Source organism: Lepidothrix coronata, unplaced genomic scaffold, assembly GCF_001604755.1.
Source record: "Lepidothrix coronata isolate B3197 unplaced genomic scaffold, Lepidothrix_coronata-1.0 Scaffold116, whole genome shotgun sequence".
In the NCBI taxonomy this organism is placed as follows: Eukaryota; Metazoa; Chordata; class Aves; order Passeriformes; family Pipridae; genus Lepidothrix; species Lepidothrix coronata.
The window spans coordinates 2317237-2332797 of NW_016690296.1; the positions used below are offsets into that span (position 1 = coordinate 2317237).

Consider the following 15561-nt stretch of genomic DNA (forward strand, 5'->3'; position numbering starts at 1 on the left):
GACCATTAAGGTCCCTTCCAACCCAAACCGTTCTGTACCACTGTAATAATCACCCAGTTCCACACAGGAAATCCATGACAACGGTGGCCACTGCTGATTAGCATCCTCGAGCAATTAAAGTGAAGGCAATGGCTTTGTGATTTGGCTACCAAAGTATGGGCTACAGAAGCACACCATGTAGGCCCTATAAAGGTTTCCATCAGATCTTGAGCTGGAAAGAGAAGCGATTCAGGTCCCATTATAAAAACCCTATGTAACACTATCCACCTTTTCACCAGTTCTTCATTTGCTTGATCCTTAAATTACGTAAGAATAATTTATATTCACTTCAGTGATACACAGTGATCTCAGTTATGCTTTCTCAGTCCCTGCCAATCCATAAAGAGATGTAAAACATAAAGCAAAGCCTTAGCACATAAGGAAACTATTGAAAAAAGAATACAGTAAATCCCTTAAAAACATTCTATATTTTCTACTGCTTTTTTCACCTCATAAAGAAATAACGCTGCATTAAATACACAGATGGGAGGATGAAAAGTGAAGAAAAACAGTAAAAGCTCCGTACTTAACATGGACTACACTGGTGACATTCACCAGTCCTTTCGTGGTTGCATGGAGAGCGAGTTTCCTAAAGGAACAACTGGTCTTTGAATACCATGGCAGTGAATCACAAACTTCACATTTAAAACACCTAAAATGCACACCGATATCCAAAGCACACACCAGACACAAGAGTACCTCAAAGAATTATCATCCTGAGAATCAACACAAAGGTGTCACTGAGCTAACTCAGTCAAATGTCTTCACAGTAAGATGAATTAAGCCGATTAACAAACACCACATACGAAATTATCCCCACATTTCCAGGACATATCCCAAGCTGTCACGTGTGCTACTTCAAAATGCTCATGAGTGCAACTGCAAACGCTCTGCCACACACACCTGGCAAGGCAAGAAGGGAAAAACAAAACTTCACTGCAAGTAAGCAGATGGTTATCTTTGCTGAAGGCAGTAAACACACTGCCTGCTTTCTGGAAACCATTTTCTAAACATTTATAAATGGAAAAACCTATGTTCATCAAACAATCATGTAAAGAAAGGTACTGTGTTCTGCATTGCATTTTTTTTGATGAGCTGCAAACATGTTTTTTATTGTTACAGAATAAAACAGGTAGATGCAATACTTCTGCATCCTCAGTTTCAGACCCCCATCACAGAGCACAAACTCACATTTTAACATTGCTGGAGAAAGTATTAAAACAACACTTGCAAAAGAAACCTGAGGCAGAAACTGGTGATTTCCTTACTCACTAAGAAGTCCTGGGACATAGACAAAATGTGACGTTTTCCTTCAGCCAAAATACACAGTTTTTCACATTAATGAAGCTCCTTCTGGTGCAAGACATGACCTGACCTTGTCAGAGACAGAAGGTACAGAAGGCTCACTCCTGTGCTCCCGCTAACATTCTGTGGAGTTTCCATAAGCAGGGGTGAACTTCACATTCACTGGAATGACACCCAAATCTCCTTGAGGAAATAGTGTGTGGTCTTCCAGAACAAGCTCAGAGTAGAACAGGAACAGCACAGCCTATCAACAGGTGCTTCCTAACATCTTACATAAATCCCATAACTGAAGATGGGAGGCTAAGCCCCAGTCACTTTTGGAAATAGATTCTTCTCATCACCAAAACCAGAAGACTATTAAGGTGCTGTTCCAAAAGTTACTAAAATTAATACGAAATCATACATTTGAATGGATAAAGATGACTAAAACAAGTTTTAATGGAAATTTACCTAAATAAACAAATTTAACACAATAAACTACTTTGGACACCTATCTATGCCAGTGGGGATTAATTCATGAAAATTGAAAATCTCGGATGCAAACTTGCAGCTCTGACTTGTGTGAAAGTCCAGATCATTTGCCTAAGAAATGAGAAAAACAAAAGCATTTCTGAAAATTTAACAAAGACTCACCCAAAAACATTAAAATCCAACAATTTTAAAATGTAAATACTATCTGAGGAACAACGACTGGAAAGGTAGTCTTCATTCAGAAAAAATAAAGACTACATTGCTAAGAGCTAGATTTATAATATTACATTCATCTTCAGGGCAAACACAGAATTCATCAAATCAAGATTTATTTTATCATGAAACTCTGGACATAATTTGACTTCATGTCTTGTATGCAAATGCCTTTGTGTGCCACAACCACATTTTACAGGCAAGATATCAAAGAAATAAGAAAAAAAAGAAAAAAAGGAAAAATTCTACCAAAACACACCAAGCTTAAAGTGTTTGACTTTCTCATACCTCAACCCCAAACATTACAGCTCCGATGTAAAACTGCCAAGAGCAGATTTTTCTGTTGCCTTCACCAGTTTCCAGGCAGGCTTATTTAACCAAAACCAATTGTCACCGCAAAAGCGATGAGAGTTAAGTACTAGAAACATTAGATCATTTCATTTTCTCATACAAACACAAACATTAACTGCCATTGAAAGAATGATTTCTGATCTTCTCGGCCTCAGTACAACAATGAAGAAAACATGATCTTGGCAGACAGACAGAAACCAAACCTGAAATATGTAACATTCAGCATTACACGGCATATTATGTTCCATCCAACCCTGACCAACATTTCTTCATGGTATATCAGAGTATTTGGAGAAGGACTAAGCCTTTCCAGCCCTCCCTGTTTTAACATTTGCCAAAGTCCTCACCAGAAGTATATGCTTGCCACAATCCAACAGCAGTGAAATGAATGCCACTTTCCTGCTGAGGGACAATAATCTTTCCTTTGCAAAGGGACATCTGAGCCTCCAGAGCAAAAACTTCCGTGAACTTTTTAATACCTGAAGATAATTTCCTTCTTGCCTTTAAGCACTTGCTCTTCCAGCAAACACACATAATTTAAAACAGCTCTGCCAGGTGTACTAATAGACACACACAAAGCAGTATTTAATCAAGGTGTCAGTGGGATGATAAGACCAAAACTCTCAGCTCATCCCCAGCAACTGGCTGTGTCCTTCACTAGCACAGCAGTCTGAGAGATGACACAGGAACTGGGGGGTAACACAGAGACGTTTTCTTAACAGTAAGAAAGAAAAAGCACAAAGCCATTTGGACGTTTTCTTGGCTTTTATCACTCCTAACTATATGGTTATAATAAATTTGGGGGGTTTCCCTTTCACACTAATACAATATTTCAGCCTGTAACTCTTCACACAGATAACAGTAAGATCAAGGATGCTTCCCGCCCACCCCACTCCTCTGGAATCTGTTGAATGAGCAAATATAAAGCCTTGATTTCTTTAAAACAACACACGTTACAGGCAGATCAATGGCATCCTGCTAGATTTAATTTAAAGAGGAATTCCATCATCTTCAGAACTTTATTTAAAAAAATCACTGGGCTCAATAAATGTCTTGGGTCCCAAGTTTTCCCAAAGACCAAAAGAAAACACAGCGTGTTCAATTCTGTCTCAACGTGATGTCTTAAAGATGCCAGCTCACAATGCCGGTCCCAGAGAAAAAGGAACAGCTTGATCAAAACAGACCACATCACAGAGCACTGCTCTGCACAACTAGAAATGCATGTGGTGAACTTCCTCACAGACAAATACTCCACAAAATTGAAGCCCAGATCCCAGGCATCACCTCCCAAGAGAAGAAACATTGCACCAATGCTGATTTTTTTTCCTTGGCTTACAAAAAGCCTATCCTACTCAGCCTTCTTTCTAAAGGTGTCCTTTGTGAAAACACATTTTTTTGAATGCCAACAGACTGTGAAGTCAGGCTTTAGTGTGCCTTCATCCAATAGTCTTCAAATTAGTTATTTTTAATATCTTTGCTACAGCTGACTACACACAAACTTGGCCAGTTTCTGTGCGTGCCTCCCACAGGCTCTGGAATAACCATCTACTTGGACTGCTCAACATCTTACTTTCTGCATTCCTGGTCTCAATTTTCAACTTAAGACTACTCCCAGCATGACTTAAATTATATTATAAGGCTCACGTTCAGACCAACCTCAGTAAACATGAACAACTTGGGTTAAAACATTATTCAGGAAGTCATAAAATTTGGTATGTAGGAATCTTTTCAAGGCTTTCAAAACTAGGTTACAGTAAGATATTATGAAATGATTTTAGAACAGCTCATAAAAAGCTCATTTTCTGGTTTGCTGTCGATAGGGTCATATTAGTGTCATCAGTAAATACATGTATTTGCCTTTTATTTTATGTCTTACAGAAACAGATAAATCTCATTTAAGCATCAGCGATGAGGAAGCTGGAAAATCATACAGCTTTCCAACAAACTCCTCGTTGCTACAATCCACCCACCATCTTCTATAAACCTTGTTCTAGCTCAAGTATTTTATTGATTTAATATAAAATGCAGAAACATATCAGGAAGGGACAAGTGAGCCAGGGCACATCAACATGTTCTGTCCTCAGCAAATGTCTGTGATAAAACCACATTGTGTTGGGTTTTTTCAGCTGAGAACAAACAAGGTGAAAACAGTTGCTCTGAGTACATGACCAAAGGGGAACAAATTGTCCACATCTCTTCCTCTACTCAAAAAGGGTATTTTGGGCAGACTCCTACATTAAAACAGACAAAAGGAAGGGGGGAAACAGGGATTCACAGGCTGGAGTTAACTCTCATCCAGGAATATTTTGCCACTTGCTGTATTCATACTGAGTTTGGGTTTAATGAGATGGGCTTTTAGCATTCTCCCACTGCTCCTGGTTCCAGTGTACAGAATCTGTTTATAGATCTGCTAAGGCTGTATCAGTACTGTGCTCTCTTTGTAAGCTGCTCAGAGATGTTAATGCTAGAGATTTCTCAAACAAATATGTATTTTGTGGTAAATGCACTGAGAGTGCTTCAAGCCAGATGTCAAACATGAGCTTTTTCTGTACAGTGCCACACAACATAAAAATCACAGTCAGTCTTCCACCTCTAACCACAGAAAGGTGAAAAAGTAAGAAATGAGTTCCCTCCTCAGTGTAAATAGTATTCAATAGAAACTGCTTGGCTGGGGAAGAAAAAAAAATAAATTCTGCTCAAAGAACTACAGCAGAAAGAGAAAGATTACAAAGACACAACAGAAGCACCAAAAAGGTGTTTATAACAAGCTGGAAACACTATTTTGTGTATTTTTCAGTTAGTGGAATCTCCTCCAGTGGTAAACTCAGATTATGGCTTCAGGCAAACGGGCACAACATGAACTGTTATGGGATGGGTCATGGACCTAACTACAAGAACTACTGTATAAACCACTGTTCCCAACTAATATGTATAAAAAAGTACAGAAGAGCCCTGAAACTCATTATGCCTTCAGCTATCTGCCCACAGCACCGGGTTTTTATGTTGTAAAAGGTCTCTCAACTACTCACTGCATACGAAGTTGTTACAATTTAAAAACTTCACTCATACAATGTGCCAAAGCCCAGCACCAATGTCACACCAGGAAATGTTTTATAATAGTTGAAGGAAGCCATGAGCTGACACCTGTTGATCAGCATAAATCAGCATCTCAGTAATTTACAGCATCCTCCGTGGAAATTATTTTTTTTAGTATTGCTTTTTACATTTTTAAATAATTTTTCCACACTTCATTGATTAGAAACTATCATTTGCTATTTCTTTATAGTTTTGAATAAGTCAATCCCCCTCCACCCAAAAAGTATAACTTAAAAGTACAAAATCTCACAACAGTATCTTTAAGCTGGGGGGGGAGAAAGAAGAAAAAGAAAAAAGAGTATTTGTCACAGTAAAACTTAATTCTGAGAACACTTTTTGCCAGGTGTGATGATGTCACTCTACTCACTTCCCACATGAGCCTGCAGTCTGTGTTCTCATCCAGTTCCTGTGGCATTCGCTTCTCCCCTGCAAAGGGGCCAAATTTTTCACCCTAAGGAATAATTATGCAATAAAAAGAATCAGTAGGGGACAAAACCAAAAAGGTGAACCACCAAACTCCAGCAGAGGAATAACTTTTAGCTTCAAACAGAAGAAGAGGACAGTTTTCCTTGATTGTCCTACTATATGCCAAGAAGGTGCACGCCCTTGAGGGCTCAACTTCGAGCTCATTTCCATTCTTTTCACAGCCTGGAGAGTCTCTTAAACCCACACCTTTCCTCTGCGTGCTTATTTCCCCGCTGGGAAGCAGCATTTTTCTTTATCTTAAAGAAGGCTGAAATTTCCAAGTCAAATTTCTTATATTTCTTACAAAATTTTCAGGAAGCACCTTGCAACAGACATCCAACCAAAACACAGTATTTGGCAAGCACGAGGTTTACATTAGATTTATTCCTGAGATTATTTGCAACGCTGCTTTTTGAAGTGCCCCAAATCAAAACACTGAAGAACTGAGGTTTGATCATGCAGAGAGATTCCTTTAAAAATTTAGGGAGCATGCACGTGTCTGTGAATTGATTCAAGCCTCCATAAACAAAATTAAAATGTTATACCACCTGCTATAGTCACAACATTGGCTGTGAAGGCATCCATTGATATGTTCTTCCAAAAGTATTTGGTTTTGGAGTTCTGTCCTTCACAGACATCACAGTACACATGCTGCCTTGTCCTTATTTGCAGTGACAAGCCCCACAACCTGGAATCCAGGATGCCATGTTCCCTTAGGCATACTCTGATCCAAAAGATCTATATACTTCTAAGCATTAGAGATTATAACTACATATTAAAGAGCAACTTTGGTGTTTCTTTTTAAAGAATTTGGTTAATAAAAGTATTGATCTTGTCCACATATCCCTTCCCCCAGGCACATTCCATGTTCCCAGAAACAGCCTGCTACATGTTTTCTCTCCTGCTTAGTTTTTACAGAGTGCCTACAGAGAAAAAGGGGCATGGAAAAGTTTCAGATTCATTCCTCTTGGAAACAACCAATCAAATTAAAAACAAACAAACAAACAAACAAAAAACCCCTTGTATTTAAATTTAAACCTGAAGAGGTAATAACAAAGGAAAATAAAATTGGCATTGAAGAATAAGGCAACAGAACTGAGGGGCAGTATTTTTAAATGTGCACAGAGAGTTCAGTGCAAAGAACAGCAAAGCAGAAGGTGAAAAGACAAGAAGAGCACAAGACAGCAGCTGGAGCCCAGAGCAGACACAGACGTGGGCAATGGCAGCAAGAACTGGTACTATGGGGCTTCCTGTCCTTCCTTCTCACTGATTTCCAAAACACCCTACATTGTTCTGCTAATAAATGATGTCAGAGTTCCTCCCCTGCCAGCTTTTCAAATCCTGGGATTTAATACTCAAACTGAAACTTCCTCCTTCTCTGACCTCATCAGCAACGAAGGTGAAAACAGGCCAATAAAGGTCTGTGTGTACAGCACCTAAAATGTTAACTTTACCCATCCCTGAATCCCACAGCACCCCCGGGATGAAGCACAGCAGCAGTTTAAGAACAAGGAACACCACACATGATTCCCATCCCAGCCACTCCAAACAAGAAATCTCTACTGCAGTATGTGTAAGACCTTCTAGAAGCTCAAAACAATAGCAAAAGGCATCATGACCACCTCTGAATGCAGAGTAAATGTAACATGAGCAGTAGGTGATTCAGATTTCTAAGCACTTTTTATGGCTTCTCAAATTTAGAGGGAAAACAAAACCTGATGTCTTGGAACACAAAGGTCCATGGGGAAAAGTGCAATTATTCATTTAGCCTTTTAGGCCATTTTCTCCATATATATTTATATATATATATATATATATATATACATTATTCCTAGTTAATAAACATGTTGTCATATGCCAATATACATTAACCAAAAACATATTTAAGACTTCAGCTTGCTCACTGATCAATAAAAGCGAGGCACACAACACAGTCTCAAGTCAGCCACAGAAATGATTGAATATATGAAGGCACATCATTCCAATGCTGAAAAAGCAATTTTCAACAGTTGCTTTCAAGAAAGCAGCAGTGACTAATGTTCCAGTGGCAGCGGAACTCTGGGAAATGCAATGGCTCTCTGATGGATAGACCAAGAGCCTCATGAAACTGGTGGCTCTGGATCTTAAGGTCAGTGGTTGGAAAACAGAAGGTACACCAGAATCACACCTTTGTTAAGGTAACAAAACAAAAAGCTTCCACCTTTCATGCTTACAAACAAAAATCCTGAAAGCCCAGGATAACACCTGAAGGTGCACAAGCAGAAGGCAGGCAACAGCAGTTCAGAATGCATTATTACCAAAACTTTGCTAACGGCAGAATTTTCAGAGGCCTACTTAGCACTTGGAGAGCTGGTACTGGTTACAGGATCATCTGAAATGTGTTTTACTTTCAGTTCAGACAACCGCAGTTGTGTGACAGCAAGACAGAAAACGGTGCACTCAGCACCACAGGTTTTACTTCACAATTAAGTGTCACATTCAACACCTCTTCCCAATCCCAAACCTCCACGGAATTTAATGGCTATAAGCTACTCTGTATCACAGCCATCAAGTGTAGCACTTGTGCCTCATTACTGGACAGGAGCACGTGTTGAGAGTGCTTCAGATGTGATTTTTCTTTCCACGGAAAAGAGTAACACACACCCCCCCTTCTCCCAACAGCCGTGCCTTAGGTCTCCAACCAATTTTAGCAATATCTGTTTTCACCACTCCTCACAACTGGAGAGCTGGTTCCTCGGCTCATGAAAGCCCAAAGTCTGCCTGATCAGGGCTTTGCACATCCCAACAGCCTGTGCTCCCAGCACAGTGGATTCACTGCCAGAGGACAAAGCCTGTAACAAACCAGACACTCCTAATACAAATAGACCTTCCTGCAACTGCCCCTGCTTTTACCTTCTGCATTCCACCTGCCATACATGTCACACTTTGCAACACTGCAGTATTTCCAGGATGTCCTGGCAGAGCTGTGCAGGCAGAACTCTGACTACACACACTTTGCCTGTACAGAGTTCTAAAGTGACCTGGAGTAATTCAGATAAGAAATTGCTCTACTTGTCGCTGCATGCACCTCTTATTGGTTCAATAACACTGTAAAGAGGCTTAGCCCCTGACCTCTGAACTGATATTTGCAATTGATATTTTGTATATGCTTGACAGATGTATGCTGTACATGGAGGGATGCTGATTTCCACGAGTTTCACTCTATTTCAGAGTCCAGGGATTAACAGATGCTAGTAGCGTACGACCTTCCCGTGTGAATCCCCAAAGCTTTCAAATGAAAGTTAAGAACTTAAGTGGAAAAAAAATTAAGCCAAATGTCATAAAAATGTTCCCCTTCCATTCCCCCTTAACACTCAGGGACACCTTAAAAATAAGAGACCTCCACCCCATGGTGTCTGAGGCTTGCTGATGAAACCACTGAAAAATCAGGCAAAGGAACCAGAGCCAAAACCAGAACAAAAGATGGAAAGCAAAACATGCAAAATACATAAAAGTGTGCGCTACTGCAGGGCTTATAGCTTTGGGTATGCCTTGATGTGTCCTGACGAGCCACCCTGTACCCTCACGGCTGAGATTTCAGGTGATCACGATCACCTCCGTAACGAGGTGTGAAGTGGCATCACCTGGGTGGGGCACTAGAGACCAGCGGCTCAGCTGCATCACGTCGTTCACAAGCCCGGGTTAATTATCCCGAAACGAGGAATGAAATCATCCACCGAGCTCTAAGAGCCGTGAGGGGGGGGCGGGACGGGTGGGCAGGCGGGCGGGCACCCCCTCAGAGCGCAGACCGTGAGGGAGGCGGTGCCGCCCGGGGGAGCTCTGCCCTCACAACTCTGCCAAGACATACAAAAATGAACAAAAAAAAAAAAAAAAAAAAAAAAAAAAAAGAAAGAAAAAAAAGAAGGAAAAGAAAGAAAGAAACAAAAATCCTCAGAGCAAAGCCTCCGTTGTGGCCCCCGCGCCCCTTCCCGCCTGAGGGGGGGGAGCGCCCCGGGAGGCTCCTTGTACCGGGGAGGGGGAAAAGGCGGGCGGTGCCTCCCGTGAGGAGTCGGAGCCCGGGCGGGCACAGCGCGGCTGAGGCGAAGTTTGGAGCGGGGCAGAGGGGCGGGGGAAGCCGCCCCGCTCCCCGGTGATACGTGGCAGCCGCTCCCCGCCGGGCCGGGCCGGGCCGTTCCCCCGCCATCACCCACCTTCTTCACTCTGCGGGCCGTGAAGAGCCCCATCCCGTCCTGCACCCGGGACGACTTCAGGGCGAACCTATCCGGCACGTACATGCCCAGCATTTTTGCACCGAACTCGGGCCCCCGCCGCCTGCTTACGGGGGAGGAGGAGGGTTCCGGGGGACTTCCATCCCACCGGGAGAAGCGCGCGCGAGAGAGAGAGAGAGCGGGGGCAGGCGGCAGGAAGAGGGGGCTGGATGCGGGGCTCTCCCGGCTCCTGAGGGGAGGGGAGGGGCCAGCGCGCGGGACGGGGCGGGGCGGCCGCAGGGGGCGCGCGCGCCCGGGAAGGGCGCGAGGGGCCGGGAAGGGCGCGAGGGGCCGGGAAGGGCGCGAGGGGCCGGGAAGGGCGCGAGGGGCCGGGAAGGGCGCGAGGGGCCGGGGCGTCCGGCTCGGATTTACCCTCGGGTTTTGGTTTTATTTATTTATTTATTTATTTATTTTGTATTGCAGGAATCTGGGTGAACCCAGGTTCGCCTTCCGAAACTCCTTTAATCCTTCACTCTCGGGGATTGCCAGTCTCTGAGGGGACTGCCAGAAACTGAGCGACCTCAAAAGAACGCAAGCATCACCGTTTTTTCCCCTCTAAAAATTAGCATCCTGTGTATTCTCGCAGCGCGGTTGTCTTGCAGCGACTTAGTTTCTAACTAAAACCACACACGGTGTAGTTGAACAGGGAGGAAGGTTTCACTCTAGCAGGTTGCTGATGCCGCACACCAGCAACCCTATGAACACCTCTGTGAAATAAAACTACAATATCCAACACTGACCTTTCTCTATAGAAAACTGATTATTTTGCATTGGGGTTTCAGTCCACGTCATGCACACAGTGTTGCTCTCTAAACTGAAGTAGTGCCGGAGCTGGAAAGGTTACATCTGATTATGCACTCAAAACTGCAAAGTATGAAGGCACGTGAGGCAAGCAGAAGGAAAAGGGGGGAAAACTCTATTTATAGACATATTTTAAAATTGTGCTGCTAATAATAATAATAATCAAGCCACTCCCTGGAGCGTAATAACCTCTTCCTCTTAGTATTCTTCCAGAGACATTAACAGATGTATAAATAGTAGAGTATTAAAAGCTCCTAGTTTCCACCAAGAAGGAAGGAATGAAAAATGTCCAGAATTTCATTTACCGCATGATAGCGAACAGATCATCACAGAAGTGCATGTATTGCTTTGGATCAGTTGAATTTCTGCCAGTCCTTAGGCAGATATTGAGGGAAAAATAAAATAAAAAAAACCACGCCTAACTGAACATGAAAGTGCCTTTGACTATTTTTTGTTCCCTTACATGTTGCACACAATGATGCCGTTTTCCATTTAGCATCCACAGAGTCATAGTTTAGCATCATAAAGCTCTATTAAAAAAATCTTTATCAAAGGTAACGTACATTCGCACTAACACACGTGTATATACAGAAAAATGTAGGTGGTACTGCATGATATTCAATATATGAGCAAATGCTCTGGTAAATTAGATGAGGCCCCCACTTTGACAGGAAAAACAAAAGGAAGAAGAGACTCCAACAACATGGTTGAAAGAACGATTTTGGAATGAAAACCAGACACAGAGGTTTTACACCTTGATTGAGAGAGCCTGGACACTCACTGTTAATTTAGTAATAAAAAAAGGAATAAAAATGGGGCATCTAAATCTACAGAAGTAAAAATTCTAAGATTCAAAAACAAATAAATTGACCTGAGGAGAAATAGGTTGCCTGAGGAAACTGCTTCAGTTTTAAGAGTAAGAGCAAAATTTAACTATTCTTTTAATTAAGATCCAGCTCCAAAGCTTCCATATGCATAAATGAATATAGTTAGTATTTTTGTAGACCAGAACACTTTCTTGAGTGGATTCCAGTCTGTCTTAATAAATATCAAATAAAAACGTTGGCATCATTTTCCCTTTGACCTTTTCCAAAGGCTATGAATATTTTAAAATCATTTTACAGTTTATTAAGGCCTCAGTATTTTTCTCTTATGAAAACAAAACAAAACAAAAGCTTTGGGGTCCTTCATTTTGAGCCTTAAAGGATTTCTTTTTACATGCAGTTAAATGTAATAATACAGCACAACTTGCAATGCATTTGTACGTCTTGGTTTTAAGCTCTTTAGGCACACAAGACTAATTATTTTATTTTGTAAACCTCATCTATTATTTATTCAACAAGGAAAGCAGTTACCTGTGTCTTGTTCAGTTTAAAAAGTTCGAAGAGATGCTGTAGCACTGGAAAAAAAGGGACATCAGCCTCTCCTTCCATAGTGTACTGGGTGTTGTGACGTGGATCAGATATTCACAACTGCTTGTCCACCTGTTATTTCTTTTTAATTTAAATTAATCAGCCATTAACCTTAAAGCTGTAACTCATTTGCAATCCAGTACAGAGAAGCTGAACATGTTGACCCACTGTTTCCATGTTGCTCCCTATTTGCGTGTTTAGAACTACACGGAGCACTAAGGAGAAACACAAGGACATCCAGCAGCCTTCAGGTTTGAAGCCTAATGCTGTCAGGAATTATTTCCATAACTTTCCTTGGAAAGAGAAAGAGGCATTTTCAGAAGGAAGTTCTTAGGTAGCCATGAAAGCTGCTATGCCCCAAATGAAATTCCATGGCAGGAATCCACGTGTGGTGACAAACAAAATAATTAGAAGGGGTTTTGTCTGGAGTTACAGTACTCATTGCAACATCATACCAGGAGCACAGGATGTTACTCCTTCACTTGAGGAACAGTTAATTAAGTGTCATACTTAATATGTCACATTCTAGGAAATTAAAAGATATAAGACCAAAATAGTCTTCAAGATTCCAGAAATAAGCATGCCAGATGCTGAAGCATCCAGCAGCTTAGAAGGAAAACATGTTATGCAGAAGAAAGAATGGCTGTTCACAGCTAATCCCTTGTTTAGATGGTGTAGTATCATCTCTGGTCCACACAAAATTCCTGCACTGCAGTTTAATCAAGTTTGCAAGTGTGTTTTGAAAACTTCCTTCCTGAATCTACCAATCTCCTCTCCAACCCTATCCACTTGCCCTTATAACCTGGTAAGATCAGGAGCAGCTCTTTAAAAGCAATCTTTATCTCATCTGGATCGTACCCTATTTGCAAGACATGTACAGTATTGCCTTAGTTCCTGTGTGCCTGCACATTTCTAGTGTGAAAATAATGTTTAGCTCTGCAAATGTTTCAGTCAGGTATTTCCCTGGAATTTGCCAAGCCTGTTTCTCTGATGAGGTACAAAGTCCTTAACTTCAATGATCCCAAATGTTCTTTTTTCATCATGAATGACTCCCCAACCTTCTACAGTGCAGTACCTGGACCAGGATGGAAAGAAGGCTTTGTACTGTCTCATTTTGCATTGAAGTTTTCAGGAAGCAAAGGTTCCAGCTTGTCTAATGGCAGAATCTGAGGGGATTGGAAGGGAACTTAAAGCTCATCCAGTTCCAATCCCCTGCCATGGGCAGGGACAGCTTCCACTAGACCAGGTAGCTCAGAGCTCCATCCAACCTGGCCTTGACAAGCTGGATATGGAACTTTAGCCCACACAACAGTGCCAGCACATGCAGACATGATGACCCCTTGCAGTGTTTTTGAAGGCAAATCCAAGTGCAGCACACTCAAGTGAAAGATTTGGAAACAGAGGCAGCAAATGAACTCCCAGAGCTTAGTAAGAGCTGTGTGGGCCTTTAAAGCCTGCCCTGCTCTGGGGACGGTGGCACCCTTGCCAGTAGTCATCACCAGGCTCAGGGACTAAGTACCTGGAACAAGTTGTGTTGACATGGAGTCATCTTAAACCATATGTCATATTACCAACTAAAAACTCGATCTCTTGTGTAAAACAATCTTCTTTCTGAAGTAAATGTGGCAAAAAGTCCCATCTACTCACTGTCTCAGTGGGTTTTTTTCCAGTTCTAACAGTGTTTGTTTTGTCTGTATTTTCTGGTGATCTGAAAAACTTAAGCTGTTCTTTCCCTAATGCACTTTGATGTGCTGAGCAAAATTCCTTGCAGAGCTATTTTTGAGGATTGGGGTTTTTTGTGTCTTGTCTTTTTTTTCCTACACTGATTCTTTTGAAGCTTTTTGAATTCAGTAAACATTGCAACTAAAAAGTTATTTCCCTACCAAATCTCTCTTCTAATCTATGCACAGTTGGCTTTTTGGGTTTTCCGTAGACTAATACAGACTTCTTGTGTTGTGATACTCAAGGTCATGCAAAGCTGTAAATTCTAAGATAAAATTGATGTCTCATTCGTTGCTTACATGTACAGAGCAATTGCTGTCAAAATTCCTTTCTCATATTTGAAGTCCTAAAGTTGGTGCCAGGATTTCAGAACTAAAATTTTTCTCCTTCCCCTTTGAAAATACTAAAATACATACATTTTTATTTACATTCCCAAGCTGATGGCATATTAAGTGTTCAGTCCCATTGATTGAGAGGGTTCTAAACTAAGGCTTAAGAAAAAAAAGACAAAATTTTACATGACTAATACTCTTGAGAAAAAACTACTCAAAGCAATAGTGGGTCTTAAGCTGAACCCGAGTCAAAGTTATTTTCCTGATGTGAAAATATAACATGTACTCCTGTTTATACACCCAGGATGAAAAACTGCAAGACAAAAATCAACGTCAGTGTTGGCTCAGCCTCAGCTGGAGAACTGGATTCATTTTGAGGCATCACATTTCTAGGAAAAAAGTGCAACAGCAAAGTTATGACGTGGTTTTGTTAAGAAAAATCATGAGGAGTATATCTGTAGGAGCTACAGGCTTTACAGACAAAGGAGAAGTGAAGTCCAGATGACAACCATAGACAGAAGTCTAATAGATACGGCCTCAGAAGAATTATTGAAGACATTCAGGTGTTCAGTCCAGAGAACAGAAAACCTCTGGATATCAAATAACAGTCTTCAAGTACATTAAAACTACTTTAAAGGAAACTGCTACTGGACATGGGGTGACCTCTGGTACACTCACATGTTATGCTCCTATATAAAACCACAGAAAACCACGAACCTAGGGAATCTTGGAAACACAGAAACTAAAGCACAGAGCTCCAAATACTTATTTTACAACATTTAGTGTAAGCCATTATTTTCCTCAGAAACAGCAGCTGACAGAACCACTTAATGCAGCAGCACATGAACTGGGCCACATCCTCACACACTGTAAAAGTGTCTTCCCCGGCTCAGGGATATCCTATTGCAGCCTGAGAGCAGTTTCCTAAATTGCTGTCACACGCCCTGCTTTTCCTGTCAGCCCCTTCAGGATCGGCTCACCCTTTCCTTCATTGATGGCAAGTGACTTTCCAGATCCAGCCTCTCCCTGGTGAGCTGGTTCCTTCAGTCCTCACCATTCACACACCTGCCCTGCTGCACAGAGGTCACACCTCCTCAGGCCCAGCTT

At 41.6% G+C, this 15561-nt stretch overlaps 1 protein-coding gene across 5 annotated transcripts in view; it reads right to left on the reverse strand.

Annotated features, from left to right (window-relative positions):
- PRDM5 (PR/SET domain 5) overlaps positions 1-10335 on the reverse strand; it is a 59102-nt gene extending 48767 nt beyond the window's left edge. For 4 of the 5 annotated variants that reach the window (XR_001876470.1, XM_017825209.1, XM_017825210.1 and 1 more), the window contains exons 1-2: positions 10131-10335; positions 5843-5926 (exon numbers count right to left, since the gene is read on the reverse strand). Coding sequence is in view for 4 of the 5 variants with exons in the window: in XM_017825209.1 (XP_017680698.1) it covers positions 5843-5926; positions 10131-10223 (177 nt within the window). In the remaining variant the exon portion in view is untranslated. Of the gene's footprint in view, positions 1-5842; positions 5927-9563; positions 9660-10130 lie in introns of those variants that run through there. The other variant, XM_017825212.1, reaches the window with a different exon arrangement.
- Positions 10336-15561: the final 5226 nt, after the last annotated feature.